Source organism: Lampetra planeri, chromosome 15, assembly GCF_965212315.1.
Source record: "Lampetra planeri chromosome 15, kcLamPlan1.2.h2, whole genome shotgun sequence".
In the NCBI taxonomy this organism is placed as follows: Eukaryota; Metazoa; Chordata; class Hyperoartia; order Petromyzontiformes; family Petromyzontidae; genus Lampetra; species Lampetra planeri.
In genome coordinates this window covers 4,242,008-4,267,998 of record NC_136121.1, presented here as the reverse complement: position 1 = coordinate 4,267,998, position 25,991 = coordinate 4,242,008, and the positions used below count along the sequence as shown (strand labels likewise).

General features: G+C 42.8%; 1 protein-coding gene across 10 annotated transcripts in view; it reads right to left on the bottom strand.

Annotated features, from left to right (window-relative positions):
* Positions 1-25,991, bottom strand: part of LOC144722608 (protein furry homolog-like) — a 268,927-nt gene that overhangs the window by 74,449 nt on the left and 168,487 nt on the right. For 9 of the 10 annotated variants that reach the window (XR_013586071.1, XM_078600842.1, XM_078600843.1 and 6 more), the window contains 11 exons: positions 21,945-22,024; positions 20,580-20,660; positions 19,434-19,602; positions 18,436-18,528; positions 15,183-15,281; positions 13,819-13,920; positions 7,144-7,188; positions 3,950-4,053; positions 3,099-3,207; positions 2,124-2,385; positions 985-1,111 (listed from right to left, as the gene is read on the bottom strand). Coding sequence is in view for 9 of the 10 variants with exons in the window: in XM_078600842.1 (XP_078456968.1) it covers positions 985-1,111; positions 2,124-2,385; positions 3,099-3,207; positions 3,950-4,053; positions 7,144-7,188; positions 13,819-13,920; positions 15,183-15,281; positions 18,436-18,528; positions 19,434-19,602; positions 20,580-20,660; positions 21,945-22,024 (1,271 nt within the window). In the remaining variant the exon portion in view is untranslated. The remainder of the gene's footprint in view (positions 1-984; positions 1,112-2,123; positions 2,386-3,098; positions 3,208-3,949; positions 4,054-7,143; positions 7,189-13,818; positions 13,921-15,182; positions 15,282-18,435; positions 18,529-19,433; positions 19,603-20,579; positions 20,661-21,944; positions 22,025-25,991) is intronic. The other variant, XM_078600837.1, reaches the window with a different exon arrangement.

The window sequence follows — 25,991 nt, the reverse complement described above, 5'->3', positions numbered from 1 at the left end:
TCCTCTATATATTAAGGTGTTATCAGCCGATTAATGAGCGTTTACATGTGGGTGAAAACCGGAGCACCTGGAGAAAACCCACGCATGTGAGCGAGGATGCAACACTCGATTCCATACAGACAAATCAGGCAAACTCCACATTTACTTATCCTGCAAGCTAGGGCATGGGACCTCAATGGCCCACAAGAAAGGAGTTTTGTCAACATTTCTGTAATACACCAATCCCCGCCTCCACAGTGTTGGATCACAGGCATGCGGCATCAACACCGCCCGGCATTATGCTTGTGGACCGTCCGGACAAGTGCTGTCAGCCAATATCTATTAAGGCCAGCACAGTGCATGAGGTGGTTGCGTGGCTAACACCATGCCCTGGGCACGTTTGTCTCCCCACTGCTGATGTTTAACATCGCACCAGCTACTCCTTCAAGGGTGAGTTACCCATGCTGGGTGAGTTACCATGCTGCTGTGAACGTGTTGTCATAATCCTCCTAAATAAATTTTAAGTAATAAAAACAATCACATATTTACACTAAAACCAAACGAAATTTGAGATTTGGGTGGCATTACATTACTTATAAAAACCTCAATTCGATGGTGATCAGCATTTATCTTTAAACAAAAAAAGGTCCCACTCACAACAATCCGAGTGACAAAGATGTTTCTCCTAGTAGTGTATGAAAGGCAGATATCCTAGCAGTGGAAGGACCATGGCTGGTGGTGATGATGATAACAGGTATCCTGTGAATCGAAGCACCTTCCAAATTAGACACGGAATCACGACAATCATGGCAACGTCAGTGCCGGTCAAAGAGACTGCTGATATGAGAGACCTCCATTGTATACCCACCGATCACGACTGAACATCTCCGAAAAAGAGCTTTACAGTTCATCGGGTTCCTCCAGGAAAGATACATTTTCTAAAACAAATATATTCTGATTCTCTCAGTGGCGGAGCATAAGGAAGTAGGAGGGGGGGGGGCTCACGTGATCTCGGTCTCCTTGGCGACGTTCTGCCCGCCGCCCAGGGTCATGCTTCGTCCCACCTCCTTGTCGAGCTGCCGCAGCATGAGATCAAGGATCTTGCGCACTTGCGGGTAGAACTGTGACATGCCTGGAAGGGTAGTGGCAGACGACAAGGAGTAACGTCGGCACGACAAAGGGACACGGCCTAGCGGTGATGGGATGAGGGTGCGAGTATGGGACTCGGGGAACTGTGAATTCAAATCCAGCACTGGCCTCACGAAAATGCCACAGCAATGACGTCAGATAAGTCGAGTAACTGAGTGGTATAAACAAGGTGATTGAACAAATGTATAAGGTCAACAATTTAGTTTTTTGACGATGACAACAAAATAAGTAATTTCCGCTCAAATCGATCGTGGAGTGACACTCGTCTCTACCGGGTGTGAAATCTCACCTCGCGATCATCAGCTGAGAGCTCTAACCACAACGACACTTGGCCAAATAAGGATGGTGGTTATTAATCATCATTGCAATAAATAGGATTTAGCCCTGAATGCTAATTTGGATGTAATTACTGCATGGTGGCATTGCGAGATGGAATTAGCTTGAATTAAATTATTATGAATACATGATATCAACGACGTTTCAGTGCGGATTGATGAAAAGTGTGCGAGGAAGCATGGAGAGATGCATGCTTGGAATTACACTGAGAGATAGAAAGAGGAACATGGCATTAAGAGAACACAGGCCGCTGGGTGAAAGACAGAACTCAAACTGTTAAGAAAAGTAAGTGCACTTGGGCAGGACACGTAGTGAGAAGGGATGATTGCCGGTGGATCAAGACGCGTGATAAGAGTGGCAACCAAAATAATGGAACGAGTCCGGGAGGACATTCAACGGAGAGATGGAATCATGAAATCGGCTCGTGCGCAAGTGCTGGGTGGATCGTCGCATCGCTCGAAGATGGCGACGACTTGGGGAGGCCATCAAGCAAAGGAAGGACCGTGGCCGACGATGACTACGTTGACGACGATGACAACGGCTATCCAAGTGAAGCGCCTTTACTTACAACATTTCGACAGCAATGACGACAAGCACGGCAACGTCAGTGCCAGCCCAATGAGACCGCCGATAGGAGAGGACCACCATTGCCTACCCACCGATCACTTTGGCCTCCTCTTCTGTGAGCGTCTTATTGAGGAAGGTTTTCTTGACGCGCAGAGTGCTGCCCGATGGCAGCACCACGCTGGTGGTCGGCATGGGCGGCTCACACTCCTTCTTCTGGAGGCTGTCGGCAATGACCAGGAAGGCCCGCAGGCCAATGTTCATGCGCTCCGGGTTGATGGTGAGCGTCTTGGGCATCTTGATGGTGACGCTGAGGAGGTCGAATATAATCTCGCGCATCGCGTAATCCAGCCGTTCCTGTCGAGGGTATTGGATCAGAGGCAGAAGGGAACATTTGCTTTGTTTAGAGGCTCACAATATGCTGGTAGTATTCAAGGCATTCAAAGTGTCCAGATGCTTAAGCAAACCCAATCATAATGAAAACGTCACACATTCGACAACAACAATTTCCCTTGGCACAATTTGCAATTCTATTGTTATTAAGAGGAAACAAATATAAACGGGGGACGTTTTGGGCAAATGGCCCTACTTCATCGCACATAGAGGGACCAAAGAGATGGAGTGAATAACAGTTGGGGACTGCACTGTACACCACGAGGCCCTGATAAAAAATATATATTTTATGAAGTAAGCAAGAGATTGACACACATCTTAATTGTAGGCCCTAAACTAGTGAGGCATATTTCATATTGCCATGGTGGAGGCCAGTCCATCCATAGGACTACCACACAGTGGTATCTATTTTAACAAACCCAGAAGGATTATGGACTAATTTTACCACGGACCGAATTTGCAAACTTCAAACTGACTGTCGAGCACTCTTCCACCCACAAGAAATTCGACAATTTAAGGGCATTGTTATTAAACAATTTACATGAATCGATCATCCTCTAAGCGGATGCAAGGATGCATGTTGCGCGCATTATCCGGCCTCATCCTCGTGTATCGAAAATCGATTTGGGGCCCAAATGACTGTACGGTGTAGCAACGCCACGGACTCGGCAGCTCACCTGCGCAATGAACTGGATGATCTTGACGAAGATGTTGAGAGGGGTGTCCCTGGGAACGACGCTCCGCGAGCCCTTGGGGAAGAGCGCCGACACGATGCTTTGCAGCCGGCTGTCGGGAAGGGAAACGAGAGCTCTTCCATCATCTGTGACTCTCACGTTCATGCACTCTCGCTGACCGTGGTCAGAATGTTGGCCGAAGTTTCTGCCCGCTCGAATGAGATTTGGTTTGGTGCTCCATCTCATTTGTTAGCCCCTAAGTCAGAGGTGGTGATTCTACATTTAAACAAAAAAAAGAAAGCCACCAGTATCTCATGAGAACAGCCGCTGTTGAATTTCCTGCACAGGGGCACTGACTTTTTTTCGGAACTGTGAGATGTGAGCTGAGCCAACTCCAAACGAGATTTTAACTTACGACTTTCAACCGTGAGGCCGAGTGCTCTACCCACAGTGTCATCTGGCGAGATAACTAAATAAATGCCCTTAAGTTCATGAAATATAGTATAAAACAAATCATAATCAAACCAGGGCGGTCATTTGTCCTTATTACTACCAATGCAATACAGCAGATGTTTCCGTAGATGGTGCTGTTCCAATGGTAGTCACGTGTGTCTGTGAACGCATGTTTTGCACACAGATCGAGGGCCTACCCGGGGTCGACTCCGCCTTCAAAGAGTACCTGGTACGGCAGGTAAACATCACCACTGGGGAGACAAAGGCGTCCGGGCGTGGTGCTGACCACACCACCCTCTCATGTGCTGTGTTGGCCTTCATAGACGCTCGCTAAGGGCGCTTTTCCCAACAGCCTACGTAGGGCTACAAGTTTGGATGGATCTTTGTTTTGTTGTGCCCACCTCTGCGTGGTGGTGTTGCTTTCGCCCTTGATGCGCACCATGTACACCCAGAGCAGGCGGTACAGCGACTCCAGGGCCACTCGCGACATCTTCGGATCCCGGTTCTAATGCAGCCACAGCAAAGCAGCACCCACGCTCAGTTTACACCTCCGGTAACCATGCGCAGTCAGGGGCCACATAACATCAGGGCAAAGTGCCGCCTGCATTTTATTTTAAATTCATTGCAATTTGGGGTTATTTTGGTTCATGTCAGGCACATTTTGCTTTCGGGATTTCATAAATTTTGCTCAGCAAGATCAATTTTCGAAGTGTAGCCTGCATCTGCAATTGAAGCTAGCTAATAGCCCCGTAGATTGAGTGGTGGAGCAGTGGTTAGCGCATTGCGCTATGAACTTGGCGATCTGGGATCGATTCTGGGCCACAGCTAAAATCAATGGCCAGTGATATACGAACAGGGCCTGGAATGCTCCTCATTCATCAACCTGCACTGACCAACATGGTAAAGTATGGTCAAACAATTCCCATAGACTAACACGATGTAGAGAGGCATTTATCAAGCAGTAGATCGAAAAAAATCTGTATATTATTGTATTAACAGTCTCACGATGGGCTGCGCATGATCCAATTGTCAATTTTCTCGAATGAAAAACAATACTTGAGAGACAAAAGTGAAGTTTGTTGGTTATAAATAAATATCTTTAAAACGTGTTTCGATCGAATTTTAATGCGCCATTTAAGTCCATTAAACAACACGCATGAAGACCAATGTGGTTTCTGTAGAATTTGCTTAACACAAGGACAACCATGGAGACCGTCTGAGCGTGGTTGAGTCGGATCGGCAGGGAGGTACTCGATGTTACTAGAGCACCGTGGTGGGACCCCCAAGTCACGCGCTTCAAAACCATTGAGCCATCTCGGCAGGTTGTGGGTAGTAAATATATAAAAAAACGGTTAAGTTTGTTTGTCTTCAACGTTGCTCCAGAAGGTTTATTAGTCGTGGGACTTTATTTTACCTCAGTAATGAAAGCAGATTTTTTATTATTATTATTTTATGACCAAGCTAAATCTACGCAATGGACTGCATTTGTATTTGAATGCTGTACTTCCTTTTAGATTGTAAATGCATTGGATAAATGTTGTTAAATGGCAATAAAAAAGCTTGATTGTATTCCAGTACAGGTACGATTAGGCTTTAACCCGAACCTCCAATGAGCAGCACCTGGTAGTGCATTGCACAGTCTATTCTCCTGTCTCTGTGTTCCTCATCATTGCACTGACTTTACTTTACTGTGGTGTGGTCAGAAAACTCTGTGTTCAGATGCAAGTGTGAGTCAATGTGCATATCCCAATGCTGTGTGTCCATTAAACAGAGGCACATCAATGTATTCTATCTATCTTCAAGAACACGACGCTATTTATGGACCGCTTTGTGGTGAATACAAATACGTTTAGTTAAACACAATGGTAAATATAAGTAGATGGTGTAATCACGGCAGTTGACCGTTATAACCACTACCGCTATGCGGTCATAATTTTGCGACCATGAAACAGGTAGCGTTAAATCATCTGGGGCAGTTACATGGTTGAGCGGTAGTGCCCTTGCCGCCTCTTGCAGGGGTTTGGCCATCCTGCTGAATACTGCGGGTGGAATAACCATGACATAAGTGCCGTCTGATTCGTGATGAACACCAATGATGATGTGACGGTGCTGTGCACACCTCGTGCCACACAGAGACGGCTGCCACTGCGAGTTTCCCGAGGCTGAAAGCTACCCGTACTCTCTCTGGACATCGGAATGATTTGGGAAAATATATCATGTAAGGCATGTTATACATGCAAATGATTATTGTGGTTTGAGAACACAATAAAAGCAATATAGTATTGTCAGAATCAGTGAAAAGTTAAATATACTGATATAAAATGTATGCTTACTCCCAGAATGTATTCTCCATGGAGCAAAATATAGTACTGGTTATTGCAATGTCAATATTGTAGATGTTTAACATTTTCTAGCCTAAAAATAATGGCGTCTTGTATAAATTTAAATCTGCCAAACTTCGTATTATAGCTGAAGAAACGCAAATGTAAACTTGCATTCACCATATGTTTTTTTTTGTGCGTAAACAAAGTTTACACGGCAATATTCCTTATGCATGAAATGGTTGATGGAAAAATAACAACCAAAAAGCCATCCGTCTGCTCGTAAAAATAACACATTAATCCCTCAGCCCCAGGGCATTCTGGGCCATTGTTTTACAGCAGCATAAGCAGACGTCTAGACTTAAGGGAGCCTCAAGAACAAATGCTGCTGGACAGCCACCGTTATTGGCTGGAGCCATTCATTCAAATGCACCGTGGGTCCCCATTCAGTGCAAAACGTCAAAAATGTTAAAATCCCATGCAATGTGTGCTGCCCGCGAGAACAACAATAATGAATTAGCATAAATCACACCTCTGCCAATGAGACTCGAAGACCAGCCAAAAGTTTTCCTGCTTATACAAATTCCCCCATTTAAATGTTGGCTCAGATGGCTCATATGCCGAGTGACCAAACACGAAATTTCACATTTACATGGGTACAATATCTGTTATTTTTTACAGGTTTTTGTTTACTCTTTTGCAAAGACAGATCACAGATCATATGTGGATGGGTCCAGCCTACAGGTTTTGGCCACCCATCTCGCATTTTTTCACCAGGTATGGTTGTTGCTGATAAAATTTGGCAAGTAGAAACCAGTTCCGTATTTGCCTGCTTAAACACGTGCTCCTGTAATACATTGGCCCTGACAGGATTATTGACGATAATGTTACTTTATTACTAATATAGGTATGTCCGTAGTAATTTACCATGTTCTTTAAATAACTCCTAAAAGCAAATGTTCACCAATATTGCCTTTGATTAGGTTGAATGCAATGTTTTCAAAATGTTGAGTTTGCAAAAAGTCAACGACTGTTATTTATATAAAATTAGATGGACGACAACAAAATTGTATCGGTGTAGCATTCTAGTTGTGCTTTTTTATAAACTTCATTATTAAAAAGGTAGTGCTGCTGTGAATCGCAGTCGGCCCTGCTAACAAACAAGCAAAGCGGCACACGTGATGTCATGTGAAGAGCTCGCGCATTGTTAGAAAACAAACAAGGCATATTTAATCAAGAAAAAAAGCAGTCGATGGTTTTATTTTCAAACTTACCTGCAGTGAATCGATTGGCTTTCTGAGCGTGCTGGTGGATGGCATCTATATTTAAGCGAGGCATGGCCAAAAATAAAATAACAAACGTGGGAGGCATAAAGAAAAACAAACATAAAGCATGCGTATTAAGCACAACCAAAACAAAAAATGGCAAACACGGCATTTCTTTAATGCAAAAGCAAAAAAAACACATTTTAAAAGCGGACAAAATACTCAAGCAAAGCAAAACCAGGTTAATGTGTTTCACACCTAAAGAAAACCATTTGCTCAGCAAGTGTTGACATTAAGCAATTCCGAAATGGTATTCAGCAAATAGTTTGAAGATTACAGGAGTTAACTGAAAATAAACGTTTTAAGAAAATAAATACGGCCAAATATAAATTATATAAAGTAAGAAAATATATCAAAGTGTCTCTCTACCCAAACGTTCATCTTTGTTGGTGGTTCCAACCAGTGATGGAAGTTCCACAGTCCTATGGCGGAGGGGTGGAGGGGCAGTCTTCCCAAAGGGTAACCACTGCTGACCTAGTTTGTCAAACTCAGTGGGATTATAGGTTGACCAGGCCCCTAAGCTGGGATTTCAACTGCCAAAATTTTCCTATTGCGAGTTGAGAGCCTTCTCCACATTTTTACCCAGCCGGGATATTAATAACATTGCATAATACGCGAGTGTACACTTTGAGACAACAATGTTAACAATTGCTGGAAAAGGCATCCTGTAAAGCAGACATTTCCAAACTCCATTCCCACACACCCCCATGGTGTTAGTATGTTGACCACCTTTTTCCCTTCAAATGCAAAGTCAAAATGCTGATGCAAGCTATGCATTCATCTTTAATTTTAAACAGTTTTGAGAGTGGACATTTACTTTTGATTACTTTGATGTCATGGAATGTCAGTGTTTAAAGGGTTGCTTTTAAAAGCGAATCAGTCTGATTAATAATTACTTGCTGGTATCAGATAGGAGGAAAACAAGAGTATGATGCACGAACAATTACATTCCACCCGGATAGATCATCAGCCTACATGCTGTACTGTTGCTTACAGACATACCACTAACCCTAGAGATGGATGTCTCACAAACAAGATTCTTATAATGAACCACCAAACCTGCATACAATTTGCTGGAATGTGGCTGGAGTTATATTGTAATTAAATTTATGAATAGCTTGCCACAAAGCGTATATTTAAGTGAGGTAAATCACGACATTTATAAAAATGCTCAAAGAGTAACTTAGTGCAGTATTCAAATCAACCTCAACACTAATTGATAAAAATCGATCGACTGGTCGCGTGTGGTGGAGTAAAGTGAGGGTACTTCCATTGCTTCCAAAATGCGTGGCCTGTGTGTAAGAGGAGGCCAAACTATCCTTTAGATAACCACTCTTGAGCACCATTCTAGTGGAGGCTGTTCTGACAGGAATTACCTTGATAGAAACCAGTACACATTTAATCATAATAAATTACAGCACTTAATACCAAAGCAAATAAATAACACAGAGGCACAATGAAGTGGCCACCATCCCTGTTGGCAGGCCTGATTCAGGATGAAAACTTCCACATTGCTATTGTGTGGAGACCAGTCTATCCAGAGAGTGACCACTGTTGAATTCCTCCAAAAGTATTTTTCAATTGTACCGATGCCTGACCAACAACTTAAAAACCTTACAATTGCGGGTGGAGGAAAACTAAACAGGGGCCACCCTGCCAAAGAATCAACAGCTAACAGGTAAAAAAATAAAACCCTCAACGAAGGTAATCAGTGACAAAAATGCATTGCTATGAGGTAAACAAAACAATGCAAATGTAGCAGGGGCAAATAACTACGGTTGCGCAAGCTACGCGCGGACACAATGGCAATGGTGATTGCACGTCACGTGTGTAAAGCTGGTCACTTTACATTGCAGTGCCAAGGTCAAAGTGGCACGTGATGCGCACACGCGTGTGCTTGTAAACTCAGGGCAAAGGCCGCCTCTCCCTCCAGTGCCCGCGAGAAAAAAAGCAATCCTAGGATTGATTAAGAACCACTATGGGCACCCACTATAGAAACTTACAGCCGCCCATTTATATAAAAAAAACAATGCACTGGATAGACAATAATTTGACGCAGTATCAATTTTGCAATCCCATGGAAACTGTTTCAATATTTTATGATCATCTGTCCAGCGAATACTTTCAAAATATATAGTCTATTAAAATAGGCTATTACCAGATATTTAAACAACACGCTATGTTTACTATTCCCAGGCCAGGTCTCCTTCATAAAAGAGACGTCACATTAAACGTGCTCAACTGGATCACGTCCACTCGCCCAAGTCACTGCATAGGAACCCATCATCCGGAAAGAACAAGGTGACGCTGATTATAGAAATCACATTAGTGAAAGCGTGCATTTCGTTCGGGGTGCAGTGTGTTTTCTGCACATGCTGTTCTGGGTTAAGAATCTGATGATACACAAGTCGCTCGCCAATGGAGTGACTGGTTACTGTCACATTTATGAAGAATGTATAATGCTCACATAAGACGAACTGCACACATCAAGTGTCCCTATGTTTGAGCGGGAGGACAGTAACCACGAGCATGATTGTACCAGGTATATACTGCTGGTTGGACGAGGTGTGGGAGGGGGTATCTAACAAACTTGCCCATTGTCTTCAATGCCATGTTGAAGGATAGCAAGTCCGGTGTGCTAACCATTACACCAGGAAAGCGTGATTGTAAAACAATACCATTACAAAGGTGGTTTATCGCTTAAACGCAAGTACAGAGTGGTACTAATCTCATGTTAAGTCAGGTGCCAGTGATAGAAATCAGACGTCCATACACCAAACAATGTTGATTACCCTCACACTGCAACTCATGTTACCACACCTGGAGAGAAAAAAAAATGCCGAATCAACCAATGGCTGAACTCAAACGTGCATCATCCTTCCATTTGTGAACTGCAGGATGTAACCACATTGCCCCACGGGTAGATATTCTAAACAGAGGAAGCCGCCCTATTTTGAAGTCTAAATATGCCCAATCTTGATTTGAGGCTTTTGTGACTGCAGGAATCCATACTCTTTGGTTCTTTCGGTAAAGTCACGTAGGTAGAAAATAAAATAAATCACGACGTTTCGGGCGCAACACAAGCGTCCATCATCAGGTGGGAAAGCATGGTCTGCTGCTGAGGCAGACTGTTTTAAAAGGTTTGAAATGGGTGTAACCCAGGGGTTATAAAGAAGTGGCCGGGGCTGGTGATGTTAATGTAAGATAGAAGAGCGACCTCCTAAACGAGGGCACGGAAGTGGCTATGTTAATGTGAGTAATTAGCATAATGTTAACGTGTAAAAGCTCTAACCGATGCGTGAAAACCCTCCCCAATGTTTTTCACCTCCTATCCTTAATGACATTGCAACGCTAGGAACGTGTCACGTTAGTTCATCCATTCGCCGCCTGCCGCACGTGACGTGAACGCAAATGCTTCGTTCGTAATTGCTCACCCTTAGGTCTCACCGCAGAAATAGGCAAAGTGCACAGGGAAAAAAGTGCAAGAATAATGTAGCGCAATGTCATTCTCGTCACCTGCACTGCCAAGTTTCTAGGATCTTTGTGTGCTTGTCACTGCTGAACACCACCATTCCCTATTGTCAATCTAAATTCTGCTTACTTATTAAGTTCAAAGTGTCAAATAAGCACTGGAGAAGTGACACTCTCCACCAGTAAGCCTGAGCCAGCAGTTTCTCTTGCCCTGGTGGCGAGATGTTAACTCTCTTGCCTGGGATACAAAAGATTGTGGGTTCAATCACAACCCTGACGCATGTATATTTGGAGTTTGCATGTTCTCCCTGTGGTCGCGTGGATTTTTCTCCGTGTTCTCCGATTTTCTCTTCAACATTTAGAAACATCAGTTTAGAGTATTTGGCTGCTATAAATGTCCACATGATAAGCCACTTGTTTGAGTTATCAGTTGTGGTCAGGTCGCTTCTAAAACGGAGCTATACAGCTCAGTGGGCCTTACCTGGTAAAATAAAAAATTGTTTAGTTTAGTTTTACCACATCCTGGGACAGGAGGGCAAGCATCTCGATGGGGTAACCACCGTCAACTTCATTTCATTGACACAAAGGCGGAGTGCGGGGCCGAGTTAACCCGGACAGGGGACTGGAATTGTGACCTGATTGCAAGCGAAATACTTTTAAACCACAGAGCCAAACGGCAAATGTTTCTGCGGCACCCTAATTTTATTCTAATGCTGGAGTACTTTGTGTAAAAGCAATTTACAAGTGAAGTGCCGGGCGTGCCAAGGGGGTGGGGCTGCTGGTCAATAATCAGCAATTAAGAAATTCCCATTGTCAGCACAGTTGGGAAGGGCACGAGAGTGAGGCTGCTTCGCTAAATGTTTGTCCTCATAGAACCCCAAGATTTATCTGTTGATGTCTAACGCCTCCTAATTATCTCTAGAGGTAATTTTAGCCAAGTGGATAACTTGAGTATTTTAAAGGGTGGGCTTGTTAAGTCTCATGGCCAAAACCACTGGAAATAAACGATTTGGCTTCAGAGGGGCCAGTGTCTGATATCTCTTGATTTCTCATAGAGTGAATCCAGCCAGGTGGGATTTTAGTGAGAGCACTTGGCAAGATAACATCCCCAAGGACTATGCAGCCTATCTTTCATCCAGATGAATTCATTAGGGTATCCTGAGAAAAGAACAGTGGTTGTCCTCTGGATAGCTTAGCTCCTGCCACTGGAATGTCGAATTTCAACTACTATTTAAGACCGGGAGCAACAGGAGAGCTTCACCATTCTTGCCCGATGAAGCTGATTGCAATTACCAGCGAAACGTCGTACTCAAATTTTAAAATGTTGTTGATTCTCTCTTCAACACACCGGTGGGCGAAAGAAGTGAATTATTTCGTCCTTTGAAAAACGTGACACATTTTTTACTGTTTGGCCGTGTCGGGTGGTGGAGGGTTTACAACACATTTATAAATAACGCGATCTGACCCAAAAACCTATATTATGAATACTATTTAAGGCCCACCAACAGAGAAGACACTGAGAGTTTGACCAAAAGCAAACCGCTCACTAATCTGTGCCAGTTGAAGAGTACATTCTTCAACTGCTCCTCACCATACTCTCTGCACTGACATCAGCAATAAACAAGTGAGCTAAAATTTCTAGACATGTGCTTCAAAATCAATGTGCTAATCTGCGGCCCACTGCTGGGAACTCTGCAAAAGAGGAGCAAGAGACCAATGCACGAGTGAGAAAGGGCAGCCCTTGAGATTCGGGCCTCAGGCTCCAATGTACTCTCAACGATTGACACGTGCATCTCTTTTTAATTGAAGCCCTTGAACCTTCACGCGCTCATGCACCAGGGCAGCGAAATAATAAATTACGGATCGCTATAAATGTACCTCTGGCACGGCCCCTCATCAGTCACATCTTACGGCCAGTAACCTCCTGCCCTCTGGTCATAATATACAATTATGGGAGACAGCACCAGTCTCTAGAGGTCCTGTTGCACAGCCTATCTATATATGGTGAACTTAATTCACACAGTACGTAGCCAACCGTACTAATGGGAGGTGTGGGGGGGAAGGACAACCAACTAGAGTGGGTATCGTATCATACTCCATTCTCCAAAACAACTGCCACACACCCTTGCAATTCCAGTTCTTAACTAGCAAACGCAATTTATCATGGTGGAGACACCTGACCACAAAGTTGTTAAGATCGTGGAACCACATTTGTTGTGGGTTTTTTAAATCTCTCTTGAGTAAGGTTATAAAACAGTCTGGCTCAGCAGCAGACCATGCTTTCCCACCTGATGACGGACGCTTGTGTTTCGCCCGAAACGTCGTGATTTGTTTTATTTTATGCCTACGTGACTTTACCAAAAGAACCAAAGAGTTTGTAGATAAGTGTTAAGGGTTGTCTTGCCAGAATGATTGAATCATAGGTAATTTACTTTGAATAGAAGATTAGCACGTGGGTGCAAGGTAAACTGCATTTTCAGAATGTCAAAGTTTTTTGCCAATTGCGTGACTGGCAGAAATTATAGTGAACATCTATATTCCATCTTCATAACTGTTTCCCAGATGGAAATTCACTGGCAAGGAATGGTCTTGTAATTAGGCTCTGCCGGATATCCCCAAATGCAATGTGCTTCCCTTAACGATTGCACTCTATACAAAACGCTCTTAAAATGTGGAGGCAATAGTACTAGACATTGTCTAATGCCTTTTTTTAGTCTCAAGGATGGATATAGCCAAATCCAAGAAAAATAACATAACGACTGCCTGATGCCTTAAGCCAAAAACTCAGAATCTCAAAGTTAGTGGCCACTAAAACAAGGCTAGAATTAGACAGTCCTCCCTTGTTGTAAAATATATTTACAAACAATTTATTTGTTTTCCACATTTAACGTTATAATAGTGTCACACGCAGTGTGTGTCATTGTAAAATTATGTTTGTTTGCATTGGTGGTGAAGATATTACACTTTAATGAGTACAAGCTGTAATCATTATGACGACTACAGTTAACTATATTTTCAACGCTTGCATTCTTCAACGCAAATCTTTTTAAACACGTCCCAAAACACGTCTCATTTGCTCCCCGCGATGTACCAAAGGGTCCAGTTAACTCGGCGGAGATGCATTTTCCATGTTGCGTATTTCGCACTGCTCACCTTGAGGTGGGATAGACAGTTGTTGAGAAAGATGTGCCAGTTGTTAAGAAAAAACTGCTTCTGACTGACGCAGAGTAGACACGTGGTCAACGGGAAGAGTGCCTGCGAACAACATTCCAAGGTGGTGATTTTCCATCTCAAACCGTCATGAAATAACAAAGTAAATCATCATAATATTTTTTTAGCCAATAAATTCTCCACGAATGTCGAAAATATTTCAGACTAGGATTCTGCATAAGCATGTTTGGTTAATTCCAATTTAAAATAAGTTTTGCGATTAATACTAATGCAGCAAAAAATGTTAATTTCTAAATCTCAACTCATTGATTTCTCACTTTAATGCACTGCAACGACCATACATTTTACATAATGCAATGCACCATGGCATCAATAGCCCCTTCATTTGAAAAAGGCAGATATAATGTAACCATTTTGACAAAAACCATGAAAGTGAAATGAGATGAAAATTATTTATTTCAAAACTTTTGTGAATTAAAATCGGGAACTTATTTTCCTGTAATCATGGATACTGTAATTATGTTTTAGGAAATGGTACAGAGCAGAAGCACTGTGGTTTTCAAGCCACAAGATAGGACTTTGACATAAAAAAACATTTTTACATAAATTTTCACACAATCTTATTCCGATTGTGCTATCAGAATCAAGTCATGAGATGCAGTATCCATTCGGATCTCTCGTAGACCATTGCATATCCCTTCGTGTTAGAGAATTGCTCACGGAAGTGGATATCGCCGAGCTACTGCTGAAATACATGCAAGTGACCTCTGGTCCACACAGAAGGGGAGGTTTGGGGGCTACTTTAAAGGCAGACTGTGAGGTCGAGTGTCTAATCCACAATGATTGCAAAATCTGGCAAAAGGTAAGAAGCAATGGCACTGCTTTGAAGAACCGAAGGCATTGACCACGATAACTTCTTTATTGAAGAGAGCGGTGGGAATGCATGATAAGATGACTGCAGAGATAACCGGAGAAGCATGCAAAGAAAAACTACCATGAAACTAAACACATTGATTTTTTCCTAGGTAAGGCCAACTAAGCTACATAGCTATTTTTCAGAAGCGACCTTCGCCACAAACGATAGCTCAAGGAAGTGGCTTATCACGTAGACATTTATAGTAGCCAAAAACTCTAAATGCATGTTGATTCTAAGTGTGGAGGGAAAAACCGGAGGACCCTGATGAAAATCTATGTGACCACGGGGAGAGAAATAGCGAGAGAGAGACGCAAACTCCAAATATAACAGCATGCGTCAGGGTCGGGATCGAACCCATGCCTGCTGTATACCAGGCAAGGTAGTTAACATCTCCGAGCCACTGTGGCACCCGAAAAGATGCGCGCCTCACCAGGGAGTGTTTTCTGCGAGATGACAACTCAAAGGTGGTCTGGTAGAGTAGTTCCACAAAGGTGCGCAGGCACGGGACGTTCACTTCGTTTTTAACCGTCTGGAAACAAAACAAAAACACACAAAACAAAACGCAACATTAATTATATACGGCATCCACACACAGCTCTGTAATGGAACATGCGGGTAACTGGCCGTTCCGTTTATGGATACCCCCCGACTAAAATAATGGGGAAATATTGGAGAAAGCAACATTTGAATTCAAAGCCTCTATATGTCTCCAATCAGTCTCAAAACATGAACTAAGTGGTTTAACTCTCTGCTGATACACTTTGCACAACATAGCCAGCGTGATTTGCCCCAATGATGTGCAAGCGGAGGTCAGTGACATCTAAGAGGGTTGTTGGAAATCCGTGGGATATCTATCAATGGATAACCATGTACATTAGTATCGTTGGGGCTGACGAAGGTGAGGGAGGTGTCAATGTATAGCAGAGGTATTCTCCACTCTCGGCTACTGGGCAATTAGAATATCATGGATCCCCCGTGAAGGCAAATGGCGAGCTACATAGCATCCCACTGGGTGGCACAGTCATCGGAGCAGCGATCAACTCGGCCTATCATCCTTCCAGGGTTTACAAAATGAGTACCACTTGCAGGAATTCACCAGTGGCCACCCTATGAATCAGTGTTCTTCATTGCAATGCCCCTGATGTGCAGCCCCTGGCAATTCAAAAATGTGAAAACACCCCATCATGCTGTCCAACCCCAATGGTTTCAAATGTGTGGCGGCCCTCACACTAAAGTCGTACTAGCGAAAATGTCCCACCTCTGAAAATGAGTGTTGAACACTGCAACAAATATACTGGTCCCTGCCACAGGACTGTGGAAATTCCATGAATACCTAGGGCTGCCATTGGAAGTGCCGTCTTGATATATATTTGCATGCAGAAATACATTGACCCTTGGGTTATTGTCAAGTGTTAAATGTGGATATGACAAAATACATTTCTGAATACACAACGAGCAGTAAAATAGGTAGAAAAGCAATAAAAATGTGGCTTGTTTTTTAGATTCGTAGCTTAAATATTTAAAGAAAAGCTTTAATATGAGAAATAAAAAATATATATTGTATGTTACTATAAACTTCGCATTAGAAAAGGTGATGGCAAATATAAGCAGTAACATTAACATAACAAAATATCGCAATATTTAATTAAAATTAGGTTATTGCTCCATACCCTTGCGATAATGAATTGTGTGCCAGCCTGGCCCCTTATTGCGATAAATGTGCACACTTTAATTTAATTCCTTCCAGGCTATTCTCATCCCACTGTAATCTTCCCTTCACCTCCCTTCAGTACATGGACGCCACTATTTCTGTGCTCCCCCTAGAGCTACATGAAAGCCATTACTGGTAAGGCATGCTCTACTGCACATTTATAGCATTTTTAAATTCAGCACCTTCGACTAAATCCAAGTGCTTTTATATCTCACAAAACGCCACAAAATTGTCAAGACACACTGATTAATTTCTGAGCTATCAGCAACTACAGAAAGAATCTAAATTAGTGTTAAAGTGTTCGTGGTCATATGCATATCCTATATCAACAGATCTCCAAATTGCTGTGATGATGACTTGCTATTTAGCATACTGAATTGAACTCATTGTAATGCAAGAGTTTTCAACCGGCTGGGTGGTGCCTTGCAAATGGCAGGTTGACAGTGGAAATCCCAGGGCTAGGCTTTGACTCATCCATCTATTCCCCTAGGGTGTATAAAATAAGTACCATTTTGCAGGAAGTCAACAGAGGTGGTACATTTCCATAATTGGACCCTTACACAGGAATGTGCCATTTATACCACTGACTTAGGGCCATGATGGAGATCAACACTGCCTCATGTTCTTTTGAGCAGGGATATAATCCAATTTGAAAGTATGCTTAATACCTTCCTTTGCTTTATATATATATGATTACCTCAGGCAGTTCTGTAGCCTACAGATTAGAGCAATAAATATAATGTTCAACTGCAGATCAGCACAAATGCACACGAAGTGACAGCTGAGAATAAAATCATTGTTATTTTAATCAATAGGTTCAGCTGGGATATAGTTGAGGTAGTAGAGCAGCAGGCTTCCAGTCAAGAGGACCTGAATTCAAATCCTGACTCAGGTCATCCAACCTCAGCCCCATCATCATCAGTGTCTACACGATCAGTAAAACGTATTTAGTAACACACCAAGGTGTGCTCACAACACTTAGTCTTGAAAAGTAATACAATCTTGATTTGAAGCTTTTGTGACTGCAGGAATCTATACTCTTTGGTTCTTTCGGTAAAGTCACGTAGAAGGGAAATAATAAAATAATACTAAATATAGTTTTATTTATTTTATTTTATTATTTCCCTTCTACGTGACTTTACCGAAAGAACCAAGAAAAATGAAAACAATGTCAAGCTATTGGATTACAATATCTGATAAGAGTAATACGTGATGAGTAACTGGTTACTCCCCAACATATGGCATAGAAATGTGGAATTTCCATGCAACACTGGCTCAGGACGTATTCACACACCATTTTAAGCTCCGTGAGAACAGCAACATTTTTGAACCGGAAGACACCAACATCATTTTCCCATGTGCAAGAACACAACACAGGGGGGGACGTGGTGACATCTGTCTCTTAACACAGCCAGGCAAACCAGAAATAGCTTAATTTATCAGCCCAATGTAATGGCAAGTCCTAGGTCCCTATGCGTAACCATGCGGTTCACAGCAAGGTCCACAGATTGGCAAGAAGAATGATAGGGAATGGTTGTGAACGAGACACCGGAACATTAATCAACAGTGAAAGTACCACTGCAATTCACAGCTGTGCAGATGATGGAAAATGGCTAAAATGCAATGAGCCGAATTCTATTCGTTTCTGTCAAATATGCAGCCATTGGAAAGATAGTTCGGTTTGATAGTCTTGTTTGACCCAAAAACTCATTAATGCAAAAGACACTGAACCATTTGTTAGGTGCTCTGTTACTGAATTAAAATTTTAAAAAGTATGACATTGCATGCAATGAGTGAGACTATCTATTTAAATAATGTGCGATCAACAACATTTTTGTTATTAAAAATAAGTTACGTTACAGTATTATTTCCAATAAATGTAGTTTTATGCCATGTTGCATCACGTGATTTTACCATTAAACATCGGCTTGCAGACACGTACGTGCAATTGAGCGTTTGTAATGTGACTTACTGCTGCAACGGGAATTAGAATTTCCACAAAGAGGCCAGCCAGGGCGTGCTTGATGTCCTTATCCTTGACTTCCAGGAAGTATTTGGCACACTCCTGCATATACAAAGACAAAAACACCCCCCATAGAGCCTTAACAGACAGTTGGGGCAAGCGCTGTTAGTGAGCACCTATAAAAGCTGGCACGGCACATGAGGGGGTGGTTGGCCAGCACCACGCCCGTCCGCCTTTGTCTCCCTAAGTGGCAATGTTTCCACACAGCACCAAGTACTCATTTGAGGCCGAGTCGACCTAGGCCCAGGATCGGTTCAGATAATTGTCACTGGTGTTGACCGTGAGCGGGAATCGAACTCGGGTGGCTGGGTTCGTAGCACGGCGCGCTAACCAACCACTACACTCCTGTGCTTGATGTCCTTATCCTTGACTTCCAGGAAGTATTTGGCACACTTCTGCATATACACATGTATACACACGGATAAACATCCCCTGTTTAAGCAATGTGAGGCAAGTGCTATTAGCCAGCACCAATTAAGGTCAGCAGGACAAACAAGGGGGTGGGGTGGCAGAAACACACATTCCTGGATCATTTTGTCTGCACAGTACACGGATGCTGAACGCACAGCGCACCAGGTGCTCATTTTAAGCCAAATCAATCTAGGGCAGGGTCAGGTAAGCCTAACGGACCAAATCCCACAAGAAAACACGTTAAGAAATTGACATCGAATTGCCAAGTATCACAGTGCGCTGTGGTAATGACTGTGCCTCCATTATCCACACAATCTCATACAAACACTCCACACACGCACATATTAACATTTAACCATGGGAATTTGGGAGGCAAAAGCTCAAACACATCTATGTGTGAATAAGGCCGCACACATTATTCACGGGGACAGAAGTTGGCCTGGCTGAGCATTATTATCGCACAGAGCCAAAGCGGACAGGGTCCATCGTTGTTCGAATGTGCTGTGTGTATGAGGAGGCAAGAGCCTTCTCCTCACCCCCATGAATTGAAAGGAGTCTTCAAACTCTTCCACTGGGTACATCTTGACCCTGAAGAACTTTAGGCCAACGATCAGGCTGATGATGCTCTGAACGACCAGGGGACTCTGCTCTTTCTGCCGCAGCTCCTTCAGCTCCGTCATGAACTTCTTCCTCACCGCCTGGAACCTGGCCGGATTTAGGGAACACGTGGCGGAGGGGGGTACCATGAGCTCATCATTGAACCCTAAAGCTGCGAATGTTGCTCTCGAGCGAGCCAACTCAACTCGGTTCGTGTAAGCGGCTGTTACATTCTGCAGGAGTCACCACCACAACTTGTACCACCAGCTACATAAACTGGACTTTAACAACCCCTTTTTCATAGGACAACCGAGCCGTACTGGATCCGTGCCAAGCCAGGCCAGCTTGGCTCAGGAAGCACGAGGTTGTTTTAGAAGCAGAGTCGTACCGATGGCCTCACACGCAATGGACACGTCGAGACGCACGTAGTTCAATGAACTGACATCACACGCAATGGATGTATTATCACCGCCGCTTGGCCCCAAGCAAGTTTCAGATGTTTTTGGAGGTCCAGCGTGGCATTGTTTGGTTCTGGCTCAACTTTGAAAAAAGCCAGTGGAAAACCACCCATTACTGTAAGGGGTCCTGCGTCGACTTGCAGCCAGTGATAAAGGAGTCGAACACTCTTTAAGGAGTAAACAATTGTGTGGCAGTGCTATAGCACAAATCCCAAATCACGTGCAAGTGAAAAGTTAGATCTGTCCGGGTGGTATGGTGGCATGAGTGCTCAACTCACAATGGAAGGCTGGGAATTCAAACCTTGGTCAGAGGGTTAACTCAGGCTAGTATCCCACTGGACTCAATTCAAAAGTTCCTATTACCGTGAGAAATCAGCAGTGGTTTATCCTATGGAGAGACTGGACTATCACAGGAATGTGACATTTTCTCCCCCGGGGCTCAGAGCTACTGACAGATGTGAGCTAAACCCGAATTTTTTTAAGGCAGGGAGACACTGGCTTAATGCTGGCTTTTTGTTGTTGCGATATGCACACCTTACATATTACAGTATGAGATACTTTGCAACTTTGGAGAATTGCAGTTTGAATGCCAGTAGAGTGTTCTGCAGGTGAGCGAGCGACACTTACTTTGATTGTGCTAGAACGCCAATCACCTCCGCATAGAGGTCTGCGACAATGTGCAAATTCGCAGTGTTCGGTCCATTGTACCTGCAGCGGCAGCGGGGATGTCACCGTCAGTGGACAATTCACCCGAACATAAAAAAAACAATAAAACGCACCACCACCACCAGAAGCAAGTTTCTCTAAAATCCTATTCCCACGCGCTTCATTTCGACATTTTCAATACAACCGAAGTGTTTATTCACTGTGATTTCACACCTTTTACGTTGCAGTAATATTATTGTGCAGTTTTTTTGAAAGCTACAATTGAACTTGTGAGGAGTGTCAAGGTATTTTGTTTTACCCTTAGGCTTCACAAGCATTCCATATCCATGGTGGAATGTGCTTAAATCGACTTTGGACCACATAATATGGCCAGCTGCTTGCCAGGAACAATTATCCAAATATGGGCAAAATGTTACGTTATTAGTTGGATGTTAGTTTTACCATGTGTTCCTTACATTAATCAAACACTCTGCCCAACGACTCATATTGAACTAGCTATGCATGTATACTTGAGTTTACCATTATAAAACACTTATGAAAAAAACATTCAGTACAATTATTCCGTACATGACATTTTTAGCCAAGTTAATCATAATTATACTCTAATAATAATCCTGTGCATGCATATGCCGCTTACTTAACAGCCTCCGCACCTCAAAGCTCCTTGCGTCACATCCCATCTCAAACATTCGAAGGGGAGCCCCCATTTCCAACTGTGCCTGTGCAGTACAAGTTGGCTCAGCACTGGCCTGCTGGTGGGAATTAGTCGGCCGGTAGGGGGCGATGATTGCCATGTGTAAACCCAATTGAGTAAGTTGTAGTCCGTATACCTATACTGATATACATCTGATAAGTTGCAGATGCTTTATGAGAGCTGTCGTTCAAATAGCTACGCTGAACTAATGCGAGGTTCAATTTGAAAACCAATTTTTACGTATTCATCACGTGTGATAATGCAACGACAGTCATGATAAGTTTGCAATGTTGAAAATAAAGTGGAGCTCTTCGTATGGATTTGCCTGTACTATTATTTTCTCATCCTCCAAACTTCGTCACACGCATAGTTCAACACAGCGAAACAATAACAACTTCATGTGATTGCCTGGGCGCGGTCTCAAATTCGGTGCACTGACTCAACCGATTTAGATCAAGTATAGACTAAAGCTCAAACATTGAGGCAAAACAACATCCTAAGGAGGTGCACGAACGTCAATATGCAAGCCCCCTTTGCTGACAGACACGCAATGTAACTGGTTGCAAAAATATTATTAATTACGTGGTTACACTTGCTGTCAGGAGAATGTGCATGATGTCGGCAAGACTTACCCTTCTTTGGGTTTAAAGTGCTTAAAAGCTAAGTTAATCACATCTTGCAGCAACGAATCTGGAACAGGGTGGACAGGAATCTGCAAAGTAAACAAAGTGACATTACATTATAAACTGGAAATATTGCCAAATGCTCCAGGCACAGTTTATGCCTCGCCCCATCTGACCTTAAAAGAACGTTTGCCGGCAGCATTCTCAAAGTAATTATGAGCCGTGTGCCTATTTTAAATAAGCGATTTAACTTTTAAAACGCAGTGATTTCAAAAGTCCCAAAAGAGGCCGAGGAAATCTGGACAGTAAAGGTAACCGTGAGCGAACCATCATGTTTAAAAAATGGAATGCCTAAAGCTCTTTTGTAAGTGTTATTCGAGTAATCACAATCACCACCACCATCAGCCATGATCTATCTACTGCTGAATAAAGTGCCTCTTAAGCCATTCCCATCTCTAACTACTTCATATGTTTAACCTCTTTTGGACTGTACATAGCCAACCTTGCTAATCGGAGGTGCTCCTTATTTCGATTTCCCACTAAAATAAACCTCCATCAGTTTCCACCTCCGATTAGCACGGTTCGCTATGTATGGTGCGAAAGAACTTCAACGTACATAAATACATATTGTTAACGCCACCGATAATGTGGTATGGTCAGGTGTCTCTGTAGTTAAAGTGCTTCACATAGCATCGGATGGTTGGGAGTTCAAATGCCAGTGAGGGGTCCCCTCAGGCCAACATTGATTTGGTGGATGATAAAATAATAAACGAGATTTGAAGTTTTCGTGACTGCAGGGATCCATACTATTTGGTTCTTTCGGAAAAGTCACGTAGGTATAAAATAAATTAAATTAAATCACGACGGGCGCAACACAAGCGTCCGTCATCAGGTGGGACAACCACAGCAAGAAACAATTGCTGATTGCTGTGGTTGTCTCACCTGATGATGGACGCTTGTGTTGCGCCCGAAACGTCGTGATTTAATTTATTTTAACTTTACCGAAAGAACAAAAGAGTAATAGCCAACTCACAGGAAGTCAACAGTGGTCATGAGCACTTCCCCAATCCTAGTTTTAGTGGAGACAGTTTGACTTTACGAGACATGAATGAGTTGTAATCTTTAATTGGTTGGATTAGCTGAAAATTGCATTTTTAAAGCCACTAGGTAATTTTCAACGGGGAATTGCTGAAGTCGTGATGCTAGCTGTAAAAATGTTGAGTGAAGCGCTCTGCTTAATTGCCACCCTTAAATTCCTCTTTACCACATGCAGTCACCAATTGTTACATCCTCATCGGTGCCTTATTTTCCATAAATTCCCCACATCAAATGTAAAACTTGTACTATTATCAACCTCAATTAGGACAAACTTCGGCAAGGTGAACGTTGACAAACGGATAATGACATTACTGTTGCGCGTCACTGAGATATTCAACGTCCATACAAAGAAAATCAATAAGGACAATTTATGATGTCGGTCACACATCGTGGAAACTAATTAGCCTCCAAATTTTTCCAACACTTCGCCAAAGTGAATTATTTCAGATAAAAATGCTAGATCACAGCATTTAAAATTACCAATGCTCTTCGAGACAAAAACACCCCACCACATTACTCCTCGATGACACTGGCTGGGGAACCATAAACCGCATTAAGAACATCAACAGGCCAATGCACACATCTCCTTTATGAATGGAAATTTAATGACAAGCCACAGTACAATTGTGACTTGTGTCTCTATGGGTTTACTATAAAGTTCAGAAAGATATATAGAGACACATAATGACCACATCGAGATACACAGAGACCCATAGAGATACATTTGAGACCAGCCACAGTCGTGTGACTGTGGCCATGCAACCCAAACTAGGAACCATTAAGTAAACCAGTGTAGTTTTCACTCATTCAACAAAGAAATAGCAAAACTACACAAACTCTCTGTCTCTCCTGAAGCCCTCTCGTGGCTATCAAACCTCGACATTGGCATTAGCTCCTGAACGTAATCCCATACACAAGTGTAGAAATGCTATTCATCATAATCTGGGTTTTCAAACAAAATTATCTAATACAAGGTCCAAAGTATGCAACACAATTCATGTCTTGTCTTCACTGTATCTGTGGGGTTCTCAAAAAAAATATACTTTTTTATGATGCCCTGCCCCATCAATTGTTTTACGTGTGCATTGTAACACTTCCCCAACTACAGTTGAAAAGCTCCCCTCAATCGGCAGCGGGGGTTCATGATAACGCTCATAAAAAATATCCAATATAAGTAAAATCTTTCACGTAGATTTGTGTTGGTATGGTGGAATAACCCGACAGAAAACAGGCTAAATTTATCAATGGGTTACTCGTTAAGTAGGCAAAAAAAAAACAATCAGCCTTTTCGGCCACGGTGATGACGCCACACGCCAGGCGATAATATCACGCTTCACGTCATGATGCTTCCTTGTTTACATCAGTCATGAGAAAACTTTGGACTAGAAGCCGTCTCTCCATGGTACGAATCGACCAAACCACCGTGTGTGCTAAATTACATCATGAATATGTGAATCATTCAGACAATGCATTCTGCATGTATATGTCTATTGGAAGAGATGAAAGAGTGGACCATGGGTTAATAATGGGAACACTCATATATTTTTTATGAAATAACTAGCTTTACTACCCGGCTTCGCCCGAGACTTGGATTCTAGTCTTGGATTAATACAGGGCCTACCGCGGAGAGTGGGGGGGGTGGATCCGTGACGTCAGCAGGCACACTGCGTAACGCTGCCGCATGCGGGTGATGTCACAGATATGACGTCACCGCTCACTTGCCGTGCAAAATATGCATTATTGCGCCCCCCCGCCCCCCAAAATACAAAAGTAAATTTTTATACTTTTTGAATTGTGTAGTCTGGAAGCTACCCACATGCCAAATTTCAAGTTTGTTGCATGTCGGGAAGTATGCTAAGCATTTCGAACAGACACACATTCACAAATTTCCCTTTTATATATATAAGTTATATCTTTGCCATTTTAAGTTTAGTTAAACGCAAAATGACAATATAAATGCTTTATATTGTGGCACGAGGCCAGCCTCTACTAACGAGTCTAATAGACTCTGGTAGTCTAATAGACCCTGGTGTTTTGGAGAATGCATTTGCTTTGGTTATTTAAATTCTGGTTTATAATGTGTGCACTGACCTTGACATAATAAGTACTGTATCCATCTGAAACATTACAGTTCTATCTGATCTTATCTAGATTTGCAAAGCGCCTTTTCCTCGGCACTTTAGAGCAATTATAAAATTGTATACAAGATGATAATTATTTGAAATAAAAAATTGGGTTATTGAAAGTGGTGGTGTAGTTCGAGTGATGGTAGAACAGGAGAGAGTGAAACAAGAGGGCTTGGGATAGGCATGGCCGTATCTTGGGGTGGAGGCGGGGGGGGGGCGACGGAAAGTTGGGGCGCGGGAAAGTAATGAGGCATTGCACTGGGAAGACAAAGGGGGTCGGGGCCAGGGATGGAAGCAGGGCCACTGCGAGTGGTAGCCCGCCACTAATAGGCGACAAAGCCTTTGCCGTTGCAGCACCAACGTTTTGGAACAACAACAACCTTGTTACCTCCCTTAACATCGTAAATCTTCCTTAAAAAAATATCCCAAAGCAGAAGATTAGCGCTGAGATACCGCAGTCGCATTTGCAATGCGATTTGTAACTTTGATCCTTACCCGTGTATCGATAGTTCAATGTTAATGTGGCATTTTATTGAGGGAGTACTGCTGTGCAGGGTTATCTTGGTGTGGTCTGGGACTAGATTTGAAGTTTTCGTGACTGCAGGGATCCATACTCTTTGGTTCTTTCGGTAAAGTCACGTAGGTAAAAATAAAACAAAATAAATTAAATCACATTTAATTAAATCACATTTAATTTATTTTGTTTTATTTTATACCTACGTGACTTTACCGAAAGAACCAAAGAGTACGGTCTGGGACTTTTTTTGTTGTTTTGCTGCCTTACCCAAGCTTGATAAATCGGACTGATAGGTTATGCATTTATACTTAGTGA